Source organism: Protomyctophum bolini (assembly GCF_963924005.1).
Source record: "Protomyctophum bolini genome assembly, chromosome: 16".
Classification (NCBI taxonomy): Eukaryota; Metazoa; Chordata; class Actinopteri; order Myctophiformes; family Myctophidae; genus Protomyctophum; species Protomyctophum bolini.
Window position 1 is genome coordinate 41328825 of NC_137877.1, and position 24469 is coordinate 41353293.

The following is a 24469-nucleotide window of genomic DNA, read 5'->3' on the forward strand; positions in this document are numbered from 1 at the left end:
AAGTGAGCTTGGGGGCGGGGGCGAGGGTGCCCTCTGGTTTCCTGTTTATCTACCCTCTCTAAATAAAGCAAAGGAGGAGAAAAAAAACACACAAAAAAACAATGCACCCTCTCTCTCTCTCTCTCTCTCTCTCGATCGCCCTGGTCCTCGGCAAACACTGCCCTCTTAATTGGATTTGCATATTAACGAGCCTGTTCCTTTTCATTACCCGGCTGAATGAAAACACGGCCCTTAATCAGCGTGGGCGGGGTTTATTTCAGTACACGGCGGAGGAAACGCGGGAGGTCACCGTGGGCCACGGCCGCTGCTTCTGACCTGGGCACGCACGCACGCACGCACGCACTGCTAATCCATTCAACTCCCATTCTCAGCAAATATAGCCTCCTTTCTCCCTTGCGTGTGCGTGTGCGCGTGCGTGTGTGGGTGCATGCGTTCCATTTAGAGCCAGTTCATTTGTTCTACACCATATGTGTTTGTTTAGGCCTTGCCCACACACGCACGCACGCACACACACACGCACACACACACGCACGCACGAACACACACACACACTCACACTCTGTGGTTGCTCCGGAGAAGTTTGTCCCGTGGTTGTTTTTATTCGCTACACTGCAATAGTTCAGCGGAATGTTTTTTTATAGGGGTCTTGGTGGCTGAGGGAGAGAGAGAGATACAGAGAGAGAGAGAGAGAGAGATAGAGAGAAAGAGAGAGAGAGAGAGAGATACAGAGAGAGAGATACAGAGAGAGAGAGAGAGAGAGAGAGAGAGTGATACAGAGAGAGAGAGGGCAGCAGATTTGTATAGTATACTAATTGTTTCAAATGAATGCTGTGGCCTAGTTGGTTCAGATGTACTTGTCGTGTGTGTGTGTGTGTGTGTGCGTGTGTGTGTTTGTGCATGCGTGCGTGCATGCATGCGTGCGTGTCCGAATCCTTCCGTGCCGCCCACACAGCGAGCAGAGCCATCTTCCCAGCGTAACCATTCTCCACATGCCAAGTACTGTCCTACTGTCACAAAGACCTGCTGAATGCAGCCTCACGTACGCACACACGCACTCACTCACTCACTCACGCACGCAAGCACGCACACACGCACGCACTCACTCACTCACGCAAGCACGCACGCACGCACGCACGCATGCACGCACTCACTCACTCACTCACGCACGCACGCACGCACTCACGCACGCAAGCACGCACGCACGCACACTCATTACCGCGACGGACATACCTCCACTTAACGGGGCCATGCTACCCACAATGCATCTGTGCAGTGTGTTTTGTCCCACAGTCAGGGACTCTCCCGGGAGAATGTCACTGTTGATCATTGATTGGTCGTTTTGATTGGATGTCGGTGGTCGTAATGCGTTCTGATTGGATGTCCGTGGTCGTAACGCGTTCTGATTGGATGTCCGTGGTCGTAATGTGTTCGGATTGGATGTCCATGGTCGTAACGCGTTCTGATTGGATGTCGGTGGTCGTAACGCGTTCTGATTGGATGTTCCCAGAAGGCCCTGTCTGTCTCTGTGTTACGTTGTGCGTGTGTTCTGTTATTCTACAAAATGTCTTCTAACTCATCTAAATAATCATGTTTCTATATCAGTGGTTCTCAAACTATTTCAGGACCCCAAGAAATTATAATGTAATTGGCCACCGGACCCCCATCTGAAAATATATTGTTCCAGGGACGGGTCACCCCAGAACTAAGCAAAGATATGAGTTAAAAAGAAAACGTTTGCTGTGAAAGAATATAAATTCAAAGATTTGCACACAGCTTGTACTGTTATACATATTCTATACCTGCTATCTTTTCAATAGCTAAAGTATAAAATAATGGTTAAAGTTAAGGTGACAATGCTTTCCAGGTGTGGGCGCATGGGAACCCCTTTTGGTGTTTTTAAACATTATGTTATAATTTAGCTATTGAAAAATAGCAGATCCACAAGCTCTACAAGCAATTCTTTGAAAAATTGTGAAAATGTTTGGCACACATCTTTGAATGTATATTCTTTCAGAGCAAACTTTTATAACTCATATCTTTTGCTTCTGGCGGGGGTCCCGCTGGAACAACATATTTTCAGATGGGGGTCGGCGGGCAATTAATTACATATAATTCTGGGGGTCCTTGAAACATGAAAAATGACATAGAAACATAGGGTTTTTCAGAAAACTGTCAGGATTTAGAAGACAAACGTGTTAATATAAGTCATCGTTATTAAAACATGTCCCTCGTGTCCTCACCGGTATACCGACATGCACGAGCAAGATCGGCACACACACTCCCGCCTCTGATGACCTGATGTGTAGTAATCCTGTTCTGTGTGTCTTGTGCGTGCATGCGTGCGTCTGTGCGTGCGCGTGTGTGTGCGCGTGCGTGCCTGTGTGTGTGCATGCGCGCGTGCGTGCCTGCGTGTGTGCGTGCATGCATGTGTGCGTGCCTGTGTGTGACTGTGTGTGTGTGTGTGTGTTTAACACAGGGTGTTATCCAAACAGTCTTTATTGAGCTGTAATCCCGACAACCTCTCCGGCCTCTCTAATGGAGCTGTAATGCTGTCGGCCCGCGCTCTGTGTGTGTGTGTGTGTGTGTGTGTGTGTGACTGTGTGTGTGACTGTGTGCGTGCGTGCATGCATGTGTGTGCGTGTGCTTTCTGGAGGCGGGGTCAGGGGGAAACGGCTGCTAAACAGCCGTTTGAGGGGATTAGGAGGTTGTGGAATCACAAAGAACTCCACGTGGGACGACAGGAGGGGGCTGGGGGAAGATGGGGGGGGGGGGGGGGGATGGGCAGAGGGGGAAAAAGATGGAGGGGGGGAGACGACGCTGGAGGAGAGAGAGAGGGTCCTGGCTCGATAGCAACAACATGGGAGCAACTGAAGGAAGAGAGTGGAGAGAAAAATAATATCATAAATTGTCACCATCCGAGTTGGTCTTTGTTCGAGGCTTATACAGGTCTTTATAAATAAATACTTTATGAAACGTCTGTGGGGGAAAACAATGAATCGGGGAAATGCTTTTCCCGGGGCCTGTCGTCGTCATGAGAGGGGGGCAGGACCGCGACTGCTCTAGTGTAGTATTGTCGCGCTCATGCGACACGTTGTGAGCTTGTAGATCGGCTGTTTTCAGCAAGTGACGGCATCAAAGGCCCGCCGAAATATATTTTGTTCGACGAAATCAAATGTAGATTTAGTCGACTGAAATGTCATTGGTGACTGAAATGTTGACTAAAACTAAATTAAAACTGTTCAACCGACTATGACTAAAACTAAAATCATAAAATGTGCTGCCAAAAACAACACTGGTTTCAGTCTATATGAAATGATTCATATTGTATCGGTGGTTTCTGTTTATATAATTATATGAAATGGGTGCGGATGCTTTTGATTGAAAATACAAATAGTTGACATCTAAATGTACGCGTGTGGTTGTAACTGTATCGGTATTGCGAGGATGAGGAGGGGGTACTTGGAAAAATGTCTCCCCTGAGAGAGAGAGAGAGAGAGAGAGAGAGAGAGAGATGATGGGTGGAGGTTTTGGGAGTGGGAGGAGAAAAGGGGGGGGGGGGGGTGACCTCTTCTTGGAAAAGCTACAATGACAGTGCACAGACAGCAGCTGACAGGCCACACACGCGCACGCACACACACACACACACACACACATGCGCGCACACACGCACGCATGCACACTCTCTCTCACTCACTAAGCACAAGGACCTGATGGAATGCAGAGGTCCAGCACTTGTCAGTCATGTGTCAAGAGAGCCTTTTTCATTCACACAGAGAGACTAGCATGGAATGGAATGGAATGGTCCCATTCACACAGAGAGAGACTAGCATGGAATGGAATGGAATGGTCCCATTCACACAGAGAGAGACTAGCATGGAATGGAATGGAATGGTTCCATTCACACAGAGAGAGACTAGCATGGAATGGAATGGAATGGTCCCATTCACACAGAGAGACTAGCATGGAATGGAATGGAATGGTCCCATTCACACAGAGAGAGACTAGCATGGAATGGAATGGAATGGAATGGTCCCATTCACACAGAGAGACTAGCATGGAATGGAATGGAATGGTCCCATTCACACAGAGAGAGACTAGCATGGAATGGAATGGAATGGAATGGTTCCATTCACACAGAGAGACTAGCATGGAATGGAATGGTTCCATTCACACAGAGAGAGACTAGCATGGAATGGAATGGAATGGTTCCATTCACACAGATAGAGACTAGCATGGAATGGAATGGTTCCATTCACACAGAGAGACTAGCATGGAATGGAATGGTTCCATTCACACAGAGAGAGACTAGCATGGAATGGAATGGAATGGTTCCATTCACACAGAGAGACTAGCATGGAATGGAATGGTTCCATTCACACAGAGAGAGACTAGCATGGAATGGAATGGAATGGTCCCATTCACACAGAGAGAGACTAGCATGGAATGGAATGGAATGGTCCCATTCACACAGAGAGAGACTAGCATGGAATGGAATGGAATGGAATGGTTCCATTCACACAGAGAGAGACTAGCATGGAATGGAATGGAATGGTTCCATTCACACAGAGAGAGACTAGCATGGAATGGAATGGAATGGTTCCATTCACACAGAGAGAGACTAGCATGGAATGGAATGGTTCCATTCACACAGAGAGAGACTAGCATGGAATGGAATGGAATGGTCCCATTCACACAGAGAGACTAGCATGGAATGGAATGGTTCCATTCACACAGAGAGAGACTAGCATGGAATGGAATGGAATGGTTCCATTCACACAGAGAGAGACTAGCATGGAATGGAATGGAATGGTCCCAATAACACAGAGAGACTAGCATGGAATGGAATGGAATGGTCCCATTAACACAGAGAGAGACTAGCATGGAATGGAATGGAATGGTTCCATTCACACAGAGAGACTAGCATGGAATGGAATGGAATGGTCCCATTAACACAGAGACTAGCATGGAATGGAATGGAATGGTCCCATTAACACAGAGAGAGACTAGCATGGAATGGAATGGAATGGTTCCATTCACACAGAGAGACTAGCATGGAATGGAATGGAATGGTCCCATTAACACAGAGACTAGCATGGAATGGAATGGAATGCTCCCATTCACACAGAGAGAGACTAGCATGGAATGGAATGGAATGGAATGGAATGGTCCCATTAACACAGAGAGACTAGCATGGAATGGAATGGTCCCATTAACACAGAGAGACTAGCATGGAATGGAATGGTCCCATTAACACAGAGAGACTAGCATGGAATGGAATGGTTCCATTCACACAGAGCTAGCATGGAATGGAATCGGTACTGAGGCTCCCACTGTCAACAATTAGCCCTTCGCTAAACCCCGTCCGTATAAAGCGACGGTCCAATGCCATTCAATATAGTTTAGCAACCGTTGCTATGCATGGCAAGCTTCCGTCACCGTGTGTGTGTTGTTGAACACACACGCGGCTTAATGTCTAGAAAGTTACACGCCTGACCCACCCAGGTGATGGCAATAATACTAATGGCCGTACTCTGACCGTATAGTTAAAGTTGATTGAGTTGGATACTTTTTCTCCCTCTGCACATTTTCCAATGCATAGCCTACTGCAGGCGCGCCACACACACACACACACACACGCATGCACGCATGCGCACATACACACACACACACACACACACACAGGCGTGTGCTGGAAGGTCGGGGTGGTCTGCCCTCCTTTCTCCTTGTCTTTTTGTGTGCTCTCTCTCTCTCTCTCTCTCTCTCTCTCTCTCTCTCTCTCTCTCTCCCTCTCTCTCTCTCTCCCTCCCTCTCCCCCTCTCTCTCCCTCACACTCTTCATAGAGTACATTATAATTGGGAGGTCTCTGTGTGGGCCGTGCCAGGTGTAACCACTTGTATGCTCTCCCATGGACTATGGCCTCTCTCTCTCTCTCTCTCTCTCTCTCTCTCTCTCTCTCTCTCTCTCTCTCTCTCTCTCTCTCTCTCTCTCTCTCTCTCTCTCTCTCTCTCTCTCTCTCTCTCTGGTATTTCAAAGAGCTTGTCAAGCAGTCATTAAATGGCGTTCAGTATATTATGTTTCCTTCTTTCTTTTCCGTCTTTTCCTCCAGAAGGAACAGCTCTTTCTTCCTCCTTCAACCCCTCACTCTCCTTTTCCTCATTTTCTGCCACTCCCCCCAACCCCGCCCTCCGCGTGTCCAGCTGGTGCTCGTTGACGCTCGTTAATGTCAAGGCAATTATGCTTATGCACATAGAGTCAAATAGAGCGTTGTGGCCCCGCCCCCTTTCTGAATGACGAGGTCACTGGAAGAGAGTTTCCCGTTCATTTGTTTTCACACATACACACAGTATTTCTTTAAAGACCTTTTAAAGCTGCTTAAGCAATAATATGTCAACATGTTATAGCCTCGACAACCCAGGCTTTCATTTCGTCTGCACGAGAAAAATGAAAGCATGGGCTGCACTGGCCTAAAAGTGGGAGTGAACCCTTTCCGCGTAGGTAGGCGTCGCTCCAAATGATGTGACGTCAGGGCTCTGAGCGGTGTGTGCACCCCTCAAAATAACACCGTGAGGAAATCATTACCAGTGGTATAACTTCAAACGAGGCTATGCGAGGAAAAATGAGGAGAATGGCTGAAGAACCCACCACACACCGTCTACGAAAAAAACCCAACGTGTGCCGACTCTGTGGAAATAACTTTGACAGTCCGTTAGAATGGTATACTCCAGCAACCAGTGGTTTCTGCTTCTGGTCGACACAATAACAGTGCTGCACTGGTGCTGTCAGACAGACAGCAATGTGTAGAACACTCAAAAACATTAAGTCTCTGTGAGACTGTGACACATCTAGGGGCCACAATCTGCATTCAAAGATTTTCCTAGAAGCTTTGTCATTGATCGATTTGCCTGATTGGTTAGTCATATCGACCGGGGTTTTTATTTTTCGACCAATGACAAAGCTTCTAGGAACATCTTTGAATGCAGATTGCGGCCCCTAGATGTGTCACAGAGACTACATTTCTACCCATTGCTGACTGTATATATATATATATATTTTTAAATGTCATTAAAATTGACATATTATTGCTTATAGCAGCTTTAAGCCTCGGACAAAGCCCTATTAATATTTAATAAATTAAATTATAATAGCTAATACCTATATAGCTCCTAGCAAATGGTGAAAGATGACAAAAGGGCCAGGGTACAACACTGTGTACTTTCCTTCTTTCTAATTATTTACTCGGCCCCAAAAATAAACGTGTTTATTCATTGTCATGATTTGTCAGGAGCCGAGTTGTCTTTGTCCGTGTGGTTCTCTCCTCCTATTGGTCAGGTGGTGATCATGTGGTTCTCTCCCCCCCCCATTGGTCCAGGTGATCGACGGGAAGCTGGCTCCCTTCCTGTCCAAGGTGATCAAGTTCGCCAGCGGCCACGTGATGGGATGCAGTCTGTGTCGAGAGAAAGGCTTCATCTGTGAGCTGTGTCACGACCAGCAGGTCATCTACCCCTTCCAGGACGCCACCACCAGGAGGTACAGTGTAACTACCGGTCGATAGTGGGGGATCCGGGGACCCCTAGGGGGTCCTTGAGGGAGTTCCAGGGGGTCCCCAAATGGACCCATAACGTGTCCATAATGGGGAATTAATGTTCCGTCCTGTGATTAATCGCGCCGTCCTGAGCATAACTATTTGATAGGGTGGAGAGACCTCCGTTCATGGCGCTCAGGGTGTTTTAACAGGTAGTATAGATGCTAGATAGTAGTACATTTGAAGTATGTGACACCATCCATCCATCAGACATGTCTCCAGACAAATACAAACAAATGTCATTTCTATTGTTGTTTTTTTTTAAATGATCAATTAGTCTGATTATAAGCACTACTACTAGGTGACTATTCTGGGAAGATATACATTTCTAATCTACATGTACGTGTGTGCGTGCGTGCGTACGTGACTGTGTGCGTGTGTCTCTGTGTGCGCGTGCGTGCGTGACTGTGTGCGTGTGTCTCTGTGTGCGCGTGTGTGCGTGACTGTGTGCGTGTGTCTCTGTGTGCGTGTGCGTGCGTGACTTTGTGCGTGTGTCTCTGTGTGCGTGTGCTTGTGCGCGTGTGCACGTAGGTGTGACGGCTGCGGCGCCGTGTTCCACGCGGAGTGCCGCCTGAAGGCTCAGCCGTGTCCGCGCTGCGTCCGCAAGGAGCTGCACCACACCAGACCCCCCGGCGCCGCCTCATGGACCCCCGAGGACCCCTACCATGACCTCTAGAGAGTAGAGAGACCCCCCCCCCACAACGCCTCCTCATGGACCCCCGAAGACGACGGTGGTCCTGGATGCTATACCATCTAACCTAACATGACATCTAGAGACCGCGGTGATCCTGGGTGCTACCATCTCCTCTGCCATGACACCTAGAGACCCCCCAGGTGGTCCCTGGTTGTCCTGGGTGGTCCCTGGTGTGGTCCTGGGGGGTTGCTATACCACCTTCCCCTACCATGACAGCGATGATGGGGTCGATTTATGAAAATCACACGTCACGATTTATACTGTGGCAAAAAAAAACGCTTGTTTTGCGATTAACGATATTAATATCGCGATAATCCAAAATGTGCTTAAAACTTATACAAAATGCCACTTTTGCTGTTAAACCACTTGAACTACCCAGCGTCCATATATTCAAAGCTCACAGCGCGTTGTCGCAACTCGTTGTGAGCTTGTATCTATGTATTTATTTGAGCCATTTGAGCCACGGACCACCGTTTGATGACATTTAGCCTCTCAGACCCATTTGAGCCAAATGGACCCGTATAAGTGGTCTATAAATGGTCCGTTTGTTTACCAGCTCTCCGTCATTTCGCTGCTGGGGACCACCTGGAACCCACTGGGGGGGGTCCCTGGACCGCTGGTTTTAAAGTGGTACTGAACAACAAAAAGCTCATTCATCCTATCTGTGGTGTCTGACGATTTCACCATGAATTACAATTTCCACGATACTCAATTATGGGACAGTTGTATACCTCTAATATGTAGTATAACACACGCACACAGACACACGCACGCACGCACGCACACACACAGACGCGCGCGCGCACACACACACACACACACACACGTGTGGACTAAGTATGGTGATTGTGTCGATGAGTAACGGGGGCGAGAACAATGGATTTGTGTTTTATTTTTATTTATCTTTGTCTGTTTTTTTCTTTACGTGTGGATCCGTCGTTGTGAGTCCATGTCATCTCTGCTGTCTGCCACAAACACACACGCACACACACACTCACGCACACACACACACACACACACACATACGCACACACACAGAGAGATGAGCATGTATTCGAAATATGTATTTTCTGTATTTTAAAATACAGAAAATACGTATTTTCTGTATTTTAAAATGCAAAAAAAGTATCTCTCTCCATAACATACAGTATGTTTGCAGTATTTATTTATGCATGTTAGAACGACGTCTGGATGAAACTACTGCTACTGATGGACTGCCCAGGTGTTCTCCCTGTGCGTGCGTGTGTGCGTGCGTGCACGTTTTCCCGGCACCCCAGACTACTAGAATCTACAAGCTCACAATGTGTCTCTTTGCGCCGCGCTGTGAGCTTGTAGATCGTCTATAGAGCACCGAAGTCTGACGTCACTTTCAGTAGAGGGCGTCAGTCCCCAGGTTCATGTATTTGTTTAGTTGCATTGAAATCCCCATTGAGGCGATTTTAGATCGCCTCATATAACAACTGTGTTTGAAAAATAAACATGTCACCCCGGCCGCTTCACTCATATGGATATGAAGAATCAACTGACTGAGAGAAAACGCTAATGTTACTGCTGCTGAATTAGTTAGATTTTCGCTAGAAGCAGACTGTATCATATATGAGTGACTGACTGTTGCAAACGATACAGAGACACCTCCCTGACAATAACGCCGAGACAGCTTGTTTATTTTTGGACCACAACGCTTATAGTAGACGATATTAAGATCACCCCATGTTATTCTCTATAGAGAAATTACTTCCGCGAAACAGGGGAATCGTCGGGATGAGCGAGTTACGTCAGGACTTTGGTGCTCTATTTTCACTGCTTTTTAAACATCTGTTATCCAATTCATGGATTTTCTTTGATTTTTCTTTGCACTATTTCACCGTCTTTCATGACATTTCTGGGAGAAAAATAAAAAAAGTTTTGACTTTTGTTTTCAAAATTCATGGAAATATTTAGTGGAAATTAACCTCACACGATGATTTTGAATCCCTCAAAATGGATACTTGAAGGACGTTTGGATTGATCGTGCCTGACACAGAGGGAAAAAAGACAATGGAGATTCATGTCATTATGTGTAATTCATGTATAATTCATTCTGATGTCATATAATGTATAATTGTGTATTTGCTTTGATGCATAATATTAATAACCTCACTGATTAAGGGATATACCGTCCGTGTGAAAGAAGGGAAGAAGTTTGTTTTTCTATGTTGTTGTTTTTGCTTTGCCATTAATTTGCACTACTGTTTATGAATTTGAATTATGAATGTGTTTGCTGCCATTTTCACATGTTTACCAACATCGGCCAGGCTTTCTGTGTATATGTAAGAGGTGTACGAACGCTATGCAACGTGTTAACCCATTCAGACCTGAGAACGTCTTCTCTTCTTATAGAAGACAAAATGTCTTCTTCTAAATCATGACAGTTTTCAGAAAACCCTATGTTTCTATGTGTCAATGGTTCTCAAACTATTTAACCCATTTAGGCCTGACGTCGAAATTTAAAAAAATCATGGCGTTTTCAGAAATGTTTTTGTATCAGTGGTGCTCAATATTTCATGTCAAGGACCCCAAAGATCTTGGCCACCGACCCTCATCTGAAAATATTTGCTTCCCCTCGGAAGCAAAGATCTGAAAGAATATATTCAAATATTTGTGCCGCATTTTCACGATAAAAAAAAAAATAGCAGACCTACAAGCTCGTGAGCTTGTAGATCTGCTATTTTTCAACAGCTAAAGTACAACATAATTCTTAAAACACCAAAAGGGGTTCCCGCCCAGAATTGTCAAGGACCCCCAGAATTATATGTAATTGGCCCTGGACCCCAATCTCAGGGACCAGTATATACATATAACATGTACACCCATTTTCACGATTTTTCAAAAAAATAGCAGATCTACAAGCTCGCTATGAGCTTGTAGGAAGTGTGCAGAGAAGTTTGTGCGAGTTCCTCAAATACCTCTAAATTAAGGCCTAAAATTGGAAAATAAATGTGGCTTCCACACTCGGATCAAGGTGAAATGACAGCCGGTGTGCATCTCACGTCTTGGCCAGGGACTCTAAAAGCTAAATTTCATCCATCCATCTCCAACCGCTTATCTGTAGTTGGGTCGCGGGGGCAACATTAGTGACTTCCTCCTGGGGAATCCTGAGACGTTCCAAGGCCCAGTGAGTCGATGTGTTTCCTTCAACTGCGCCTTGGTCTGCCCCGGGGTCTCCTCCCAGTGGGACGTGATCCTTGGTCTCCCCCGGGGTCTCCTCCCAGTGGGACGTGATCCTTGGTCTGCCCTGGGGTCTCCTCCCAGTGGGACGTGATCCTTGGTCTGCCCTGGGGTCTCCTCCCAGTGGGACGTGATCCTTGGTCTGCCCTGGGGTCTCCTCCCAGTGGGACGTGATCCTTGGTCTGCCCTGGGGTCTCCTCCCAGTGGGACGTGATCCTTGGTCTTTCCCCTGGGGTCTCCTCCCAGTGGGACGTGCATCGAGGACCTCCCTAGGGAGACGCCTGAGAGGCATCCTAACCAGATGCCCCGGGGTCTCCTCCCAGTGGGACGTGATCCTTGGTCTGCCCCGGGGGTCTCCTCCCAGTGGGACGTGATCCTTGGTCTGCCCCGGGGGTCTCCTCCCAGTGGGACGTGATCCTTGGTCTTCCCCGGGGTCTCCTCCCAGTGGGACGTGATCCTTGGTCTCCCTCGGGGTCTCCTCCCAGTGGGACGTGATCCTTGGTCTGCCCCGGGGATCTCCTCCCAGTGGGACGTACATCGAGGACCTCCCTAGGGAGACGCCTGAGAGGCATCCTAACCAGATGCCCCGGGGTCTCCTCCCAGTGGGACGTGAAATCGAGGACCTCCCTAGGGAGACGCTCGAGAGGCATCCGATATATATATATATTTTTTACAGTCTACAGTAAGCAGGAACAAGAATACATGGTAATACGTCAAATACACAGAAATAGTCATCAACTGTACTGTACTGTATGCCACGATGTGATTGTCTCCACCATGTTTTATTTATGCACTTCTTAAAGACTATTTATTGTACGGTATTTAAGTTATTTTGTTCATGGTTTTCTTGCTCGTCTGTTTTTGTTTTGTTTTAAAACCATGTTTTGTGTGTTTCTCTATTCTATACGTGGTCGCCACAGCCTAACGGTTATGCAAGAACAGGTGTGTTTCTTTTCTCTCCTGGACGGATGTTGTCTGTTAGCCACTGATGTAAAATAAAATATAAACTAGAAACAACATTTGTGCCTGAAGCTCGCCAAGTCTGCTATTGAACACCCTTTACGTCTGTGTGTTGTTTCAAAAATATTGAACCAATGGTAAAAAGTGCTTTGGACAAAACCTCTTAACTCCATTGGACCCTCAAACTGTCTGCTAAAGGAGCTAACTCCACCACCCCCTCTCATGGATGTAATTGACAATATATAAAGTTACAACACCAACTTTGATGAGGCTGTATTGCTTTGTTTTAAAAATATAAGGTTTTCTTAATTTCCTGAAAATGTTATATTTTTCATATCCTGAAAACTGTACATTTTGGAGTTATGAGGTTTTATCCCGACAGCAACGATATGCAACATTTTGCACTTTTGCAAATTTGGTTTAAGTATACTTATAATGCACTGTTCAAGTGATTTATGCTGTGTGCCTATTTTGTTATTTCACTTTGATATTTTGACGTAGGCTACTTACTGCCCTTTTATGCCGGCTGGCATGTAAGAAAGCAACAAAGGATCTCCACTTCCGTCTGCTCTGGGCCAGGGACTTTATAGATGCCCAGGTGTGAAGCAGGGTCTTCAACTCTCCCTCAGTTCCTACGCCAGGTGGTCTTGGGTCGGCCTCTTTTGCGTTTGCCCTCTGGTGTCCAGTGAAGTGAAGTTGCTTTGGCTTGCTATAGTATGCCGTACGATATGGGCTATAGCCCATGGTCCAAAATGATGCCCATCGTTTTTCAAATTTGAAAGCACTATATTTCTAAAACTATGACACATTTCAAAGATTCCTTTTCAGGCAAACATGTCCACCCTAGAATGGGGTTGGTAGGTTTAAGTATGTAGGACTAGTAGCATGCCAATGTCTGTGCTATTGCCATAGAGAATGCATTGGGCGTTTAAGTTAAATAACTCAGAAACTACCAAACATTTCAAAGTAAAAACTTCCAGCATGTGTCTCCACAGTAAGCCGGATAATAAAAAGTGTGAATGGAGTTTCTAGGTGAATGTGATTTTTGAGTGCCTATAAAGCTGCCATTGAGCCCCATGTTAAATGTCTCAAATTTGAAAGCACTATATTTCTAAAACTATGACACATTTCAAAGATTCCTTTTCAGGGAAACATGTCCACCCTAAGATGAACCTAAGTAGGCTAGAATGGGGTTGGTAGGTTTAAGTATGTAGGACTAGTAGCATGCCAAAGTTTGTGCTATTGCCATAGAGAATGCATTGGGCGTTTACGTTAAATAACTCAGAAACTACAAAACATTTCAAAGTAAAAACTTCCAGTATGTGTCTCCACAGTAAGCCGAATAATAAAAAGTGTGAATGGAGTCTCTAGGTGAATGTGATTTTTGAGTGCCTATAAAGCTGCCATTGAGACCCATGTTAAATGTCTCACATTTGAAAGCACTATATTTCTAAAACTATTTTTTCTATTTCAAAGATTCCTTTTCAGGCAAACATGTCCACCCTAAGATGAACCTAAGTAGGCTAGAATGGGGTTGGTAGGACTCAATAGATAGTATGCCGTACGATATGGGCTATAGCCCATGGTCCAAAATGATGAGAAACGAGGATAACTTTTTTTTCAAAATTTCAAAAAACATGGGCTATAACCCATCATTTTTTTCATTTTTTCATTTTTTTCAAATCCTCAAAAATGATGAAAAACGGCGTGTATAGTATGCCGTACGATATGGGCTATAGCCCATGGTCCAAAATGATGAGAAACGAGGATAACTTTTTTTTCAAAATTTCAAAAAACATGGGCTATAATCCATTTTTTTTTATTTTTTCATTTTTTTCAAATCCTCAAAAATGATGAAAAACGGCGTGCTATAGCATGCCGTACGATATGGGCTATAGCCCATGGTCCAAAATGATGAGAAACGAGGATAACTTTTTTTTTCAAAATTTCAAAAAATTGTAAATGTAATTGCAATTGTAATTGCGGAAATGGTGGAAATGGAAATCGCGGAAATTGCGGAAATTGCGGAAATGCGGAAATGGAAATTTCACCCTAAGATGAACCTAAGTAGGCTAGAATGGGGTTGGTAGGACTCAACAGTTATGAGTATGCCGTATGATATGGGTTATAGCCCATGGTCCAAAATGATGAGAAACGAGGATAACTTTTTTTTCAAAATTTCAAAAAACATGGGCTATAACCCATCGTTTTTTTCATTTTTTATTTTTTTTTAAATCCTCAAAAATGATGAAAAACGGCGTGCTATAGTATGCCGTACGATATGGGCTATAGCCCATGGTCCAAAATGATGAGAAACGAGGATAACTTTTTTTTCAAAATTTCAAAAAACATGGGCTATAATCGATCTTTTTTTTTTTTTTTTTTTTTCTTTTTTTCAAATCCTCAAAAATGATGAAAAACGGCGTGCTATAGCATGCCGTACGATATGGGCTATAGCCCATGGTCCAAAATGATGAGAAACGAGGATAACTTTTTTTTCCAAAATTTCAAAAAATTGTAATTGTAATTGCGGAAATGGTGGAAATGGAAATCGCGGAAATTGCGGAAATGCGGAAATGGAAATTGCGGAAATTGTAATTGCGGAAATTGTAATTGCGGAAATTGCGGAAATGGTGGAAATGGAAATTGCGGAAATTGAGGAAATTGAGGAAATTGCGGAAATGGAAATTGCGGGAATTGCGGGAATTGCGGAAATGGTAATTGCGGAAATTGCGGAAATTGCTCTTCACTTATAGCTATCTATTTTCAGGTAGATTGTTTTATTTTACTCAGTCAGCCATATCACTACTCATTTTTTTCATGAAAAAGGTCATAGCTGGGTAATCTATTTTCAGGCAAATTGTGTTTATTGTATTTTATTTTACTCAGCCATAACAATTTATTTTCTGTTAACCAACTTGCTGGCTGGCAGGCAGGCAGACAGCTACTCATAGACAGGCAGACAGACAGACAGCTAGTCATGGAGAATTGGACAGGCAGGCAGACAGCTACTCATGGACAATTGGACAGGCAGGAAGGCAGACAGCTACTCATAGACAGACAGACAGCTACTCATGGACAATTGGACAGGCAGGAAGGCAGACAGCTACTCATAGACAGGCAGACAGACAGCTACTCATGGACAATTAGGCAGGCAGGCAGACAGCTACTCATAGACAGGCAGACAGACAGCTACTCATGGACAAGTAGGCAGGCAGGCAGACAGCTACTCATGGACAATTGGACAGGCAGGCAGGCAGACAGACAGCTACTCATAGACAGGCAGGCAGACAGCTACTCATAGACAGGCAGACAGTAAGACAGCTACTCATTGACAGACAGACAAATAACTACTCATGGACAGACAGACAGACAGGCAGGCAGGCAGGCAGGCAAAGAGCTACTCATGTTATGTTATTATGTTATTATAACAGCTACTCATGTTATGTGCAATAATTTGTGCAGTTATGGAAACAGCTCTTTGTGTTTATGCAAGAAAATGTAACACATTTATTTATTTACATATTGTGTGCATGCACATTGTACTTTGATACATTTTGCGAAAATAAAGCAATTGAAAGAGAGAAGTTATCAAGTATCATTAATGTCGTAATTGTATCTACTGGCCCCTGGCCCCTTGCCATTTTTGTAATGTGGCCCACAGGTAAATCTATTTGAGTATCCCTGCTATAGGGTGCCAATTTTGACGATTTCGGAGGATCTGAAAAGAAGGTGAAAATATCGGAAAAGTGACAGGCTATAGTCCATCGTCTCGGAGCGCATGCTATAGGTTGATACATCATGTGAACACAACAAATTGAGCAGAGCACCACGGGGAGTTGAACCCCGTTCTGGTAAACCAGGAAGTACCACACCAGTGCCTTAGTTTGTTTTGTTGTAATTTACAGGTCCAACAGCAATCACATTCATTTACATTTCAACAGTAAACTCATTTCACAATTTACACTGTAGGCAAATAATAACAGTATATGAAAGAATAAAGCACAAAGCTAATTGTCAAATTTGCTAAATATTTTTAAACTTACTCTTGCTGAGCTCCCACGACAAGATCATTACAAAAAAGGGTGCCATTTGTCACGATTTCGGAGGATTAAAAAAAAGCTTAAACTCACGGAAAACCATGGTCGACCGTCTCGACCATGGTCGACCATCTCATCGTGAAATCGTAAATCGGGTTTGATCAATCGTAAATCGGGCCCTAGGGCATGCGAGCCACTGATCTCTGAGCTGATTGCTCAAACCACACACACATTCCGTGTCTGAACCACGACAAAGTCGATGGCCTCGTGACGTGTGCTGTTTGACGTTTAAATCGTGTTTCTACATAACAGTATGCCAGAGTAATGTGGCTCCAAAATATGGTTTTCTGTTTTTTCCCCCCGTGTCTCCCCATTGACTTTGAATGGGGATTTTGTCGTCGGGAACGCATAACGTAACGAAAAGCACAAGCACATGATTCCCGGCCGAGCTGCACGTCGGTCCGTCCGTCACAATGTAATCTGCAAAATAAACTGTAACTATAGCTCAAAAAATTGTAGAGGTGCAAAAAGTACAGTATTTGCGATCGAGATGTAGTGGACTATAAGTTTCAGCAAATGTCCCTCAAGATGAATTCGGTTACTGTCCACCCCTGAACATCTTGCAGTTTGCTTTCCAGCGATTTATTTTGTCTGCCAAACAAACAAAATAAATATTGTGCAACAGAAATCCAAGATATACCGTCCGGTACAATAAGATGGTGTGGCTTCTCTCTGATGCGTGGATCTCCGACTTCATGACCTGTGGCGTAATCTATGACGTATCAATGGCGTATGCTCGGCCAAGGTTTATATAGTTTAGAGTTAAACCTTTTTTAAATATATTCATATTCATCCCAGACCAAAAGGATGTCTCACGACAAACATTTATTTATTTATTCAAGCAGCTGTTCCTGGTGCACGGGCGCTGCACTACGTACATGCTCTTGACAACGAGCGGTGACGTCATCACGCACGTTACCCCCGCTATAGAATGGCGTGCGCTTTCGTGAAGATCGTCACAGGTTACTTAAAGTGAAGGAGATAAAAGTCCAGCGATGGCCGAAAGTGGCGAATCCAGCAGGTCGGCGGTGGTGACCTCACTGAACGAGGACAATAACAGCGTCACGGTGGAGTGGATTGAAAACGGAGACACAAACGTGAAGGAGATGGACTCGTATCCGCAGAGGACGAGGGATTCTTTCCGAGCCACTCTGGACTCTGCAGGGCCTCTGGCACACAACAGGTGTCCCCCTCCATTCGGGGACTGCAAGCTCTCTCGGGTCCTTGGAGAATCATCCTTCACCGGGAAGAAGAACTCGCGGCAGACGTGCATGATCTCTGCGGGCCGATCTCCCGTTACGACGACGCCGTGTAAGAACGCGCACGACACGCTGCGCTATGCTAACAGGGTGAAGGAGGAGCCGACAGGTGACCCCGACAGCCGCGCCGTAGAGCTTTCAGACGACGACGACTCTCGGACGGCGGAGACGCAGGAGCGGGGTCTAGGAGACGGGCGATCTGAAGACGCCGACCTTCCCTCTGCCAAACGGCCCGCACAGCCCACGACGACGCAGTTGGCTCGAACAACACTGCAGCCTCACAGCGTGAGGCCGTTCAGCATCGACAAACAGAAACTCCAGGAGAAAGAGAGAGAGCTGGCGCGTCGACTGCAGCAGCAAGAGCACTGCACGAATGGGAGAACGCAGGAGGTCGACGCCGGTGCTCCTCACTACGAGATCATGTACATGATAAGGGACGTCCGAGCCAGTCTGGACTACAGGCCTTTGGCCAAAGAAGACCTGGTCGAGACGCACCGAATATGCGTCTACGTGAGGAAGCGGCCGCTGAACCAGAAGGAGCTGACCAGGAAGGACCTGGACGTGGTCACCATTCCCACCAAGGACGTGGTGATGCTCCACAAACCCAAGCAGAAGGTGGACCTGACACGCTACCTGGACAACCAGACGTTCCGCTTCGACTACGCCTTTGACGACTCCACCACCACCGAGATGGTGTACCGCTTCACGGCCAGGCCTCTGGTGGACACCATCTTCCAGAGGGGCAATGCCACCTGCTTCGCCTACGGACAGACGGGGAGCGGAAAAACGCACACTATGGGCGGAGGTGCTCTGGGCGGAGAGAACCAGGACTGTTCCAAAGGAATCTACGCGTTAACCGCTCGGGACGTGTTCCTCACGTTGAAGAAGCCCAACCATAAGAAGTTAGACCTACAAGTCTACGCAACCTACTTTGAGATCTACAACGGGAAGGTGTTTGACCTGCTGAACGGCAAGGCTCCGCTGAAGGTGATGGAGGACGGCGAACAGCAGGTCCACGTGGTAGGACTCATGGAGAAAGGCGTCCGACACACGGAGGACGTTCTCCGACTCTTGGACCTGGGAAACGGCTGCAGGATATCAGGCAAGACGTCGGCCAATGAACACTCCTCCAGGAGCCACGCCGTCTTCCAGATCGTCCTGCGGAGGGCGGGGGGGGAGATGCACGGGAAGTTCTCGCTCATCGACCTCGCCGGGAACGAGAGAGCGGCCGACGCGTCCAGCGCCGACCGCCAGACTCGCCTGGAAGCGGCCGAGATCAACAGGAGTCTGCTAGCGCTGAAGGAGTGCATCAGGGCGCTGGGACGCAGCAAGTCTCACCCTCCGTTCAGGAACAGCAAGCTCACTCACATCCTCCGGGACTCCTTCGTCGGGAAGAACTCGCGCACGTGCATGATCGTGACCGTGTCTCCGGGCATGACGTCCTGCGAGAACACCCTGAACACGCTGCGCTACGCCGACAGGGTGAAGGAGCTACTGGTGGAGCCCAACTGGGTCACGGGAGGAGAACGGAACACCGTTGTCCGTGCAGAGGTCAAGCAGCAGCCGGAGCTTCTGGAGCAGTGCTGGCTGAGCGATCCACCGCAGAGCGGCGACCTCAACATGACCTGCAGTGAGCAGGACGAGGAGCAACTGTCTCTCTTCCGTCAGAGTCCACTCAGACCTCCGGTGCTCCCGGGACCGCCACATCACGTCGACAATCACTACCCCAAGATGTTCTTCTATGACGCGCCGTCGGAGCTGGTGGAGATGGAAGACCGCCGAGCCGTTTTCCAGGAGTCGTCGATCCGCTGGCGGGGGAGCGAGGTCGAGGTGTCGGAGAGGACGGAGGAGGAGGAGGAGGAGGCGGACGAAGCGGAATCGTACGCCACCGAGCTGGAGCTGATCTTGGGGCAGAACATCGAGGTCCTCTCCGAGCTCCGAGATAAAGTGAAGTCCTTCGGTAAGCAGACCATCCCCGTGAGCTCCGTGGGGGGCCGTCAGGATGCGTCGCCGCCCCAGCCTCAGGCTCAGCGCTCGATGTCCAAGGAAGCCGTGGATCGTCTGATACTGAGGCAGCTGGAGGCCGAATGCAGCGCTCTCAGAGAGGACTACGCACCGTTCCGCTCTGCACTGCACGCACAGGAACAACAACAGGCCAGCAGGAGGCAGAGGATCGACCACAAGAGGCCCGGTGGCCGCCGCCAGCCTGAGCCTCATCAGGCTCGGCAGTCATCGTCCAACGCAGCCGCGGACGACCACCTGGTGGCGCTGAGACAACTGGAGGCCGAGAATAGCACTCTGAGGGAGGACTACGCCCGCCTCAGCAACAGAGAGCGTCTTTGGGCCGACGAGAGGGAGGCTTTGGAGGGACGCCTCAGCGGCAAAAGGAAAAAGAAGAGTCTCTGGGAAAAGTTACGCTTCTGGAGGAGATCGGGGGAATCGAGCACCGCCGGCTCTGAACGCTCTGCGGAGGCCGAGGAGGAGGAGGAGCAGAGCGCGGAACACGGCGGGATACGGAAGATAAAAGACGGACAGCTCGAAGAGAGCGCGGCTTCGGACGAGAAGCTCCTCTCTCCACGTCAGAAGACGGCTGCAGGCGCTGCAGGGAACGGGACAAAGACGCCGCAACAGACGGCCCCGATAGAAGCTCTGTGGAAACTGAGGCCGGAGGACACTGTGGAGAACGACAGGCAGAATCGTGAGACGTTGGAGGAGCAGGTCATAGACCTCCAGTACCGGCTGGACGTCATCACCAGGAGGGGCGGAGCCAGATACTATTAACACGCTTAGCCCCATCAGCGCCCCATCGCGGTGACAGATTTTCACCCACTGTGTGCCAAAGTAGCGACATATAGCGGCTCAAAAGCTTTATATCAAAACCAACCGGCCAGCACTAAAAAAACAAACCTCTAGCCTGCTCCAGGTTGCTAGGCAACACCTGCGTCCTTCCCAGCATGGGGATGGATCCGCGTGCACGCCATAGGAATCCAGGCATTGTATAGTTTCTTTGCTGCTTGTTTTCTCAGAAAAAAATACTCCAAAGACGTTCTTTTTGTCAAATCCGTCTGACGTTCAGAAGCAAATAGTCATTTTTGATCGCATCACGCCCGACATATTACCGTTTATGGCGAAAGCTATAAGCCATGTCTGCTCCTGCTAAAACAACTTGGGACGTCATTCTGTGAATGTACGAGAATGTGCGACCCGGATGAAAACTGACTGTCATCAGCTGCATTCTATTTGGCACTGAATGAACAGGTGGCATTAAGAGTTAAAGACGTCGTCACCAGGATGGGCAGAGTCAGAAACTATTAGTGTCCTGAGGCTCGTTTAGAGAGAACGGTGCTCTGCAAGGTATCTCGAGAACTCGCAGGTTTACCAACTCGCCGCGATTCAGTGCATTTTAGTTTTACTTCACCTTCATTTAAATTGCATTGAATTGACAGAGAGAGAGAGAGAGAGGAGAGAGAGAGAGGAGAGAGGATAGTTGTTTAGAGTTAACCCATTTGATCACTTTGAAAATGAACTATAACATCTGTGAGTTTGCCGCGGTCGACTAAATTCCTCTGGAAGAGCACCTCACCGACATGTTGTTGCTGTCGGGGCAGACGCGTCGTGTCGCCATGTTTGATCTTTTTAGGTTTTGCTTTTACCCTTTTGTCTTATTTTATTATTTGTAAAATAATACCCTCATGCATATTGAAATACTCGTATAGGCGATCTATTTTGAAACATTTAAAAAGGATAAAGTGCAAGTATGTCAGTTTTTTATGAATTTTGAACAAATGAAAAGGGCCGAGCCATTCTACACTCTATACACAAACATAGACTCGCAGTGGACCAGTGGACCGATCAATCAGTACCACATGACTTCTAAATCCACAAATATTTGGCAACATAGCCTACTGTAAATAGTTTTCTATGTTTTTTAAGAACATTCATTTCACACCTCCATTGACATTATGGAGGCGGGACTGGGCTGAAAGATAATGGAGATGACTTGAGTTGACTCAGAGCCTTAGATATATAGACAGAGTTACGAAAACTGCGTTCACTTCGTGGGGCTTCAGTCCAATGGCGGCTCTCCTACATAGACTTCTATTGAGAATGGGGACAACCAACTGGGACAAGTCCTGGACCGGAAGTAGGCAGAAATGCATTGGACTCAGGGCAACAGCCCAACTTTAATGATGGTTAAATCCCTTTATTTTAAATTGTTTTGTAGTAATAGTACAACATAAACATTAAAGAGACTTTTAGTTGTTACTGTACAATACTTTAAAACAGTTGTCATGTTGCACACATGCTTAAAATAGCTCTTGTTTGCCGCCGCCCTCGTTGAAAACAATGTATTTCCAACTCCAGCTTGTCTCAGTTCAGGGGCTGCATGAACAGCGCTCGAGCGTTCGGTTTCTGCCCCCTCAACGTCGCAACTCTTCTATTAGATGGTTCTGAGTTGACTGGCATCCAAGAGGCCTCGTCGTTATCCGTCCCCTATAGCCCCTCCTATACACAGGTGTAACGTTTGTCTTTAGTTCAATGTTTGTTTTGTAGACGCACGGGAATATTCACGTCATAATGTGTCATTTACGTCATATTGTCTCTATATTGTTAATGGCATTTAATGTATGCTTTGCACCGTTTGTTTAACACCACCATTACATCACCTATCACCAACATGAGTTATATATTAGCGCCCCTCACTTCAAACACGGTGTGGTTTCTTTAAGCTACTATAGATACTGTATAAAATGGTGCATTTATAGAGCGCCTTTATCCAAGATGCTTTACATAGATTGTGCATTACATTCACCCATTCACACACACACTCATATAAAAACTAGACGAAAATGTTAGATCCAGAGATCCAGTAGAACTAAATGTCAGGGAGGGAATAGTGGAGAAGAGATCCAGTAGAACTAAATGTTATGGAGGGAGTCGAGGGACTATAGTGGAGAAGAGATCCAGTAGAACTAAATGTTATGGAGGGACTAGTGGAGAAGAGATCCAGTAGAACTAAATGTTAGGGAGGGAATAGTGGAGAAGAGATCCAGTAGAACTAAATGTTAGGGAGGGACTAGTGGAGAAGAGATCCAGTAGAACTAAATGTTATGGAGGGACTAGTGGAGAAGAGATCCAGTAGAACTAAATGTCAGGGAGGGACTAGTGGAGAAGAGATCCAGTAGAACTAAATGTCAGGGAGGGACTAGTGGAGAAGAGATCCAGTAGAACTAAATGTCAGGGAGGGACTAGTGGAGAAGAGATCCAGTAGAACTAAATGTTAGGGAGGGAATAGTGGAGAAGAGATCCAGTAGAACTAAATGTCAGGGAGGGACTAGTGGAGAAGAGATCCAGTAGAACTAAATGTTATGGAGGGACTAGTGCAGAAGACATCCAGTAGAACTAAATGTCAGGGAGGGACTAGTGGAGAAGAGATCCAGTAGAACTAAATGTTAGGGAGGGACTAGTGGAGAAGAGATCCAGTAGAACTAAATGTTAGGGAGGGTCTAGTGGAGAAGAGATCCAGTAGAACTAAATGTTATGGAGGGACTATAGTGGAGAAGAGATCCAGTAGAACTAAATGTCAGGGAGGGACTAGTGGAGAAGAGATCCAGTAGAACTAAATGTCAGGGAGGGACTAGTGGAGAAGAGATCCAGTAGAACTAAATGTTAGGGAGGGAATAGTGGAGAAGAGATCCAGTAGAACTAAATGTCAGGGAGGGACTAGTGGAGAAGAGATCCAGTAGAACTAAATGTCAGGGAGGGACTAGTGGAGAAGAGATCCAGTAGAACTAAATGTTAGGGAGGGACTAGTGGAGAAGAGATCCAGTAGAACTAAATGTCAGGGAGGGACTAGTGGAGAAGAGATCCAGTAGAACTAAATGTCAGGGAGGAAATAGTGGAGAAGAGATCCAGTAGAACTAAATGTCAGGGAGGGACTAGTGGAGAAGAGATCCAGTAGAACTAAATGTCAGGGAGGGACTAGTGGAGAAGAGATCCAGTAGAACTAAATGTCAGGGAGGGACTAGTGGAGAAGAGATCCAGTAGAACTTAATGTCAGGGAGGGACTAGTGGAGAAGAGATCCAGTAGAACTAAATGTCAGGGAGGGACTAGTGGAGAAGAGATCAAGTAGAACTAAATGTCAGGGAGGGAATAGTGGAGAAGAGATCCAGTAGAACTAAATGTTAGGGAGGGAATAGTGGATAAGAGATCCAGTAGAACTAAATGTCAGGGAGGGACTAGTGGAGAAGAGATCCAGTAGAACTAAATGTTAGGGAGGGAGTAGTGGAGAAGAGATCCAGTAGAACTAAATGTCAGGGAGGGAATAGCGGAGAAGAGATCCAGTAGAACTAAATGTGAGGGAGGGACTAGTGGAGAAGAGATCCAGTAGAACTAAATGTCAGGGAGGGAATAGCGGAGAAGAGATCCAGTAGAACTAAATGTTAGGGAGGGACTAGTGGAGAAGAGATCCAGTAGAACTAAATGTTAGGGAGGGACTAGTGGAGAAGAGATCCAGTAGAACTAAATGTTAGGGAGGGACTAGTGGAGAAGAGATCCAGTAGAACTAAATGTTAGTGAGGGACTAGTGGAGAAGAGATCCAGTAGAACTAAATGTTTATAGTGAGGGACTAGTGGAGAAGAGATCCAGTAGAACTAAATGTCAGG

General features: G+C 46.6%; 1 protein-coding gene across 3 annotated transcripts in view; it reads left to right on the forward strand.

The window, feature by feature from the left end:
* plekhm3 (pleckstrin homology domain containing, family M, member 3) overlaps positions 1–24469 on the forward strand; it is a 465291-nt gene that overhangs the window by 48619 nt on the left and 392203 nt on the right. The window contains exons 14-16 of one of the 3 annotated variants that reach the window (XR_013965554.1): positions 7370–7527; positions 8114–11475; positions 11889–12459. Coding sequence is in view for 1 of the 3 variants with exons in the window: in XM_080786366.1 (XP_080642492.1) it covers positions 7370–7527; positions 8114–8258 (303 nt within the window). In the remaining 2 variants the exon portion in view is untranslated. Of the gene's footprint in view, positions 1–7369; positions 7528–8113; positions 11691–11888; positions 12460–24469 lie in introns of those variants that run through there. The other 2 variants (XR_013965553.1, XM_080786366.1) reach the window with 2 other exon arrangements.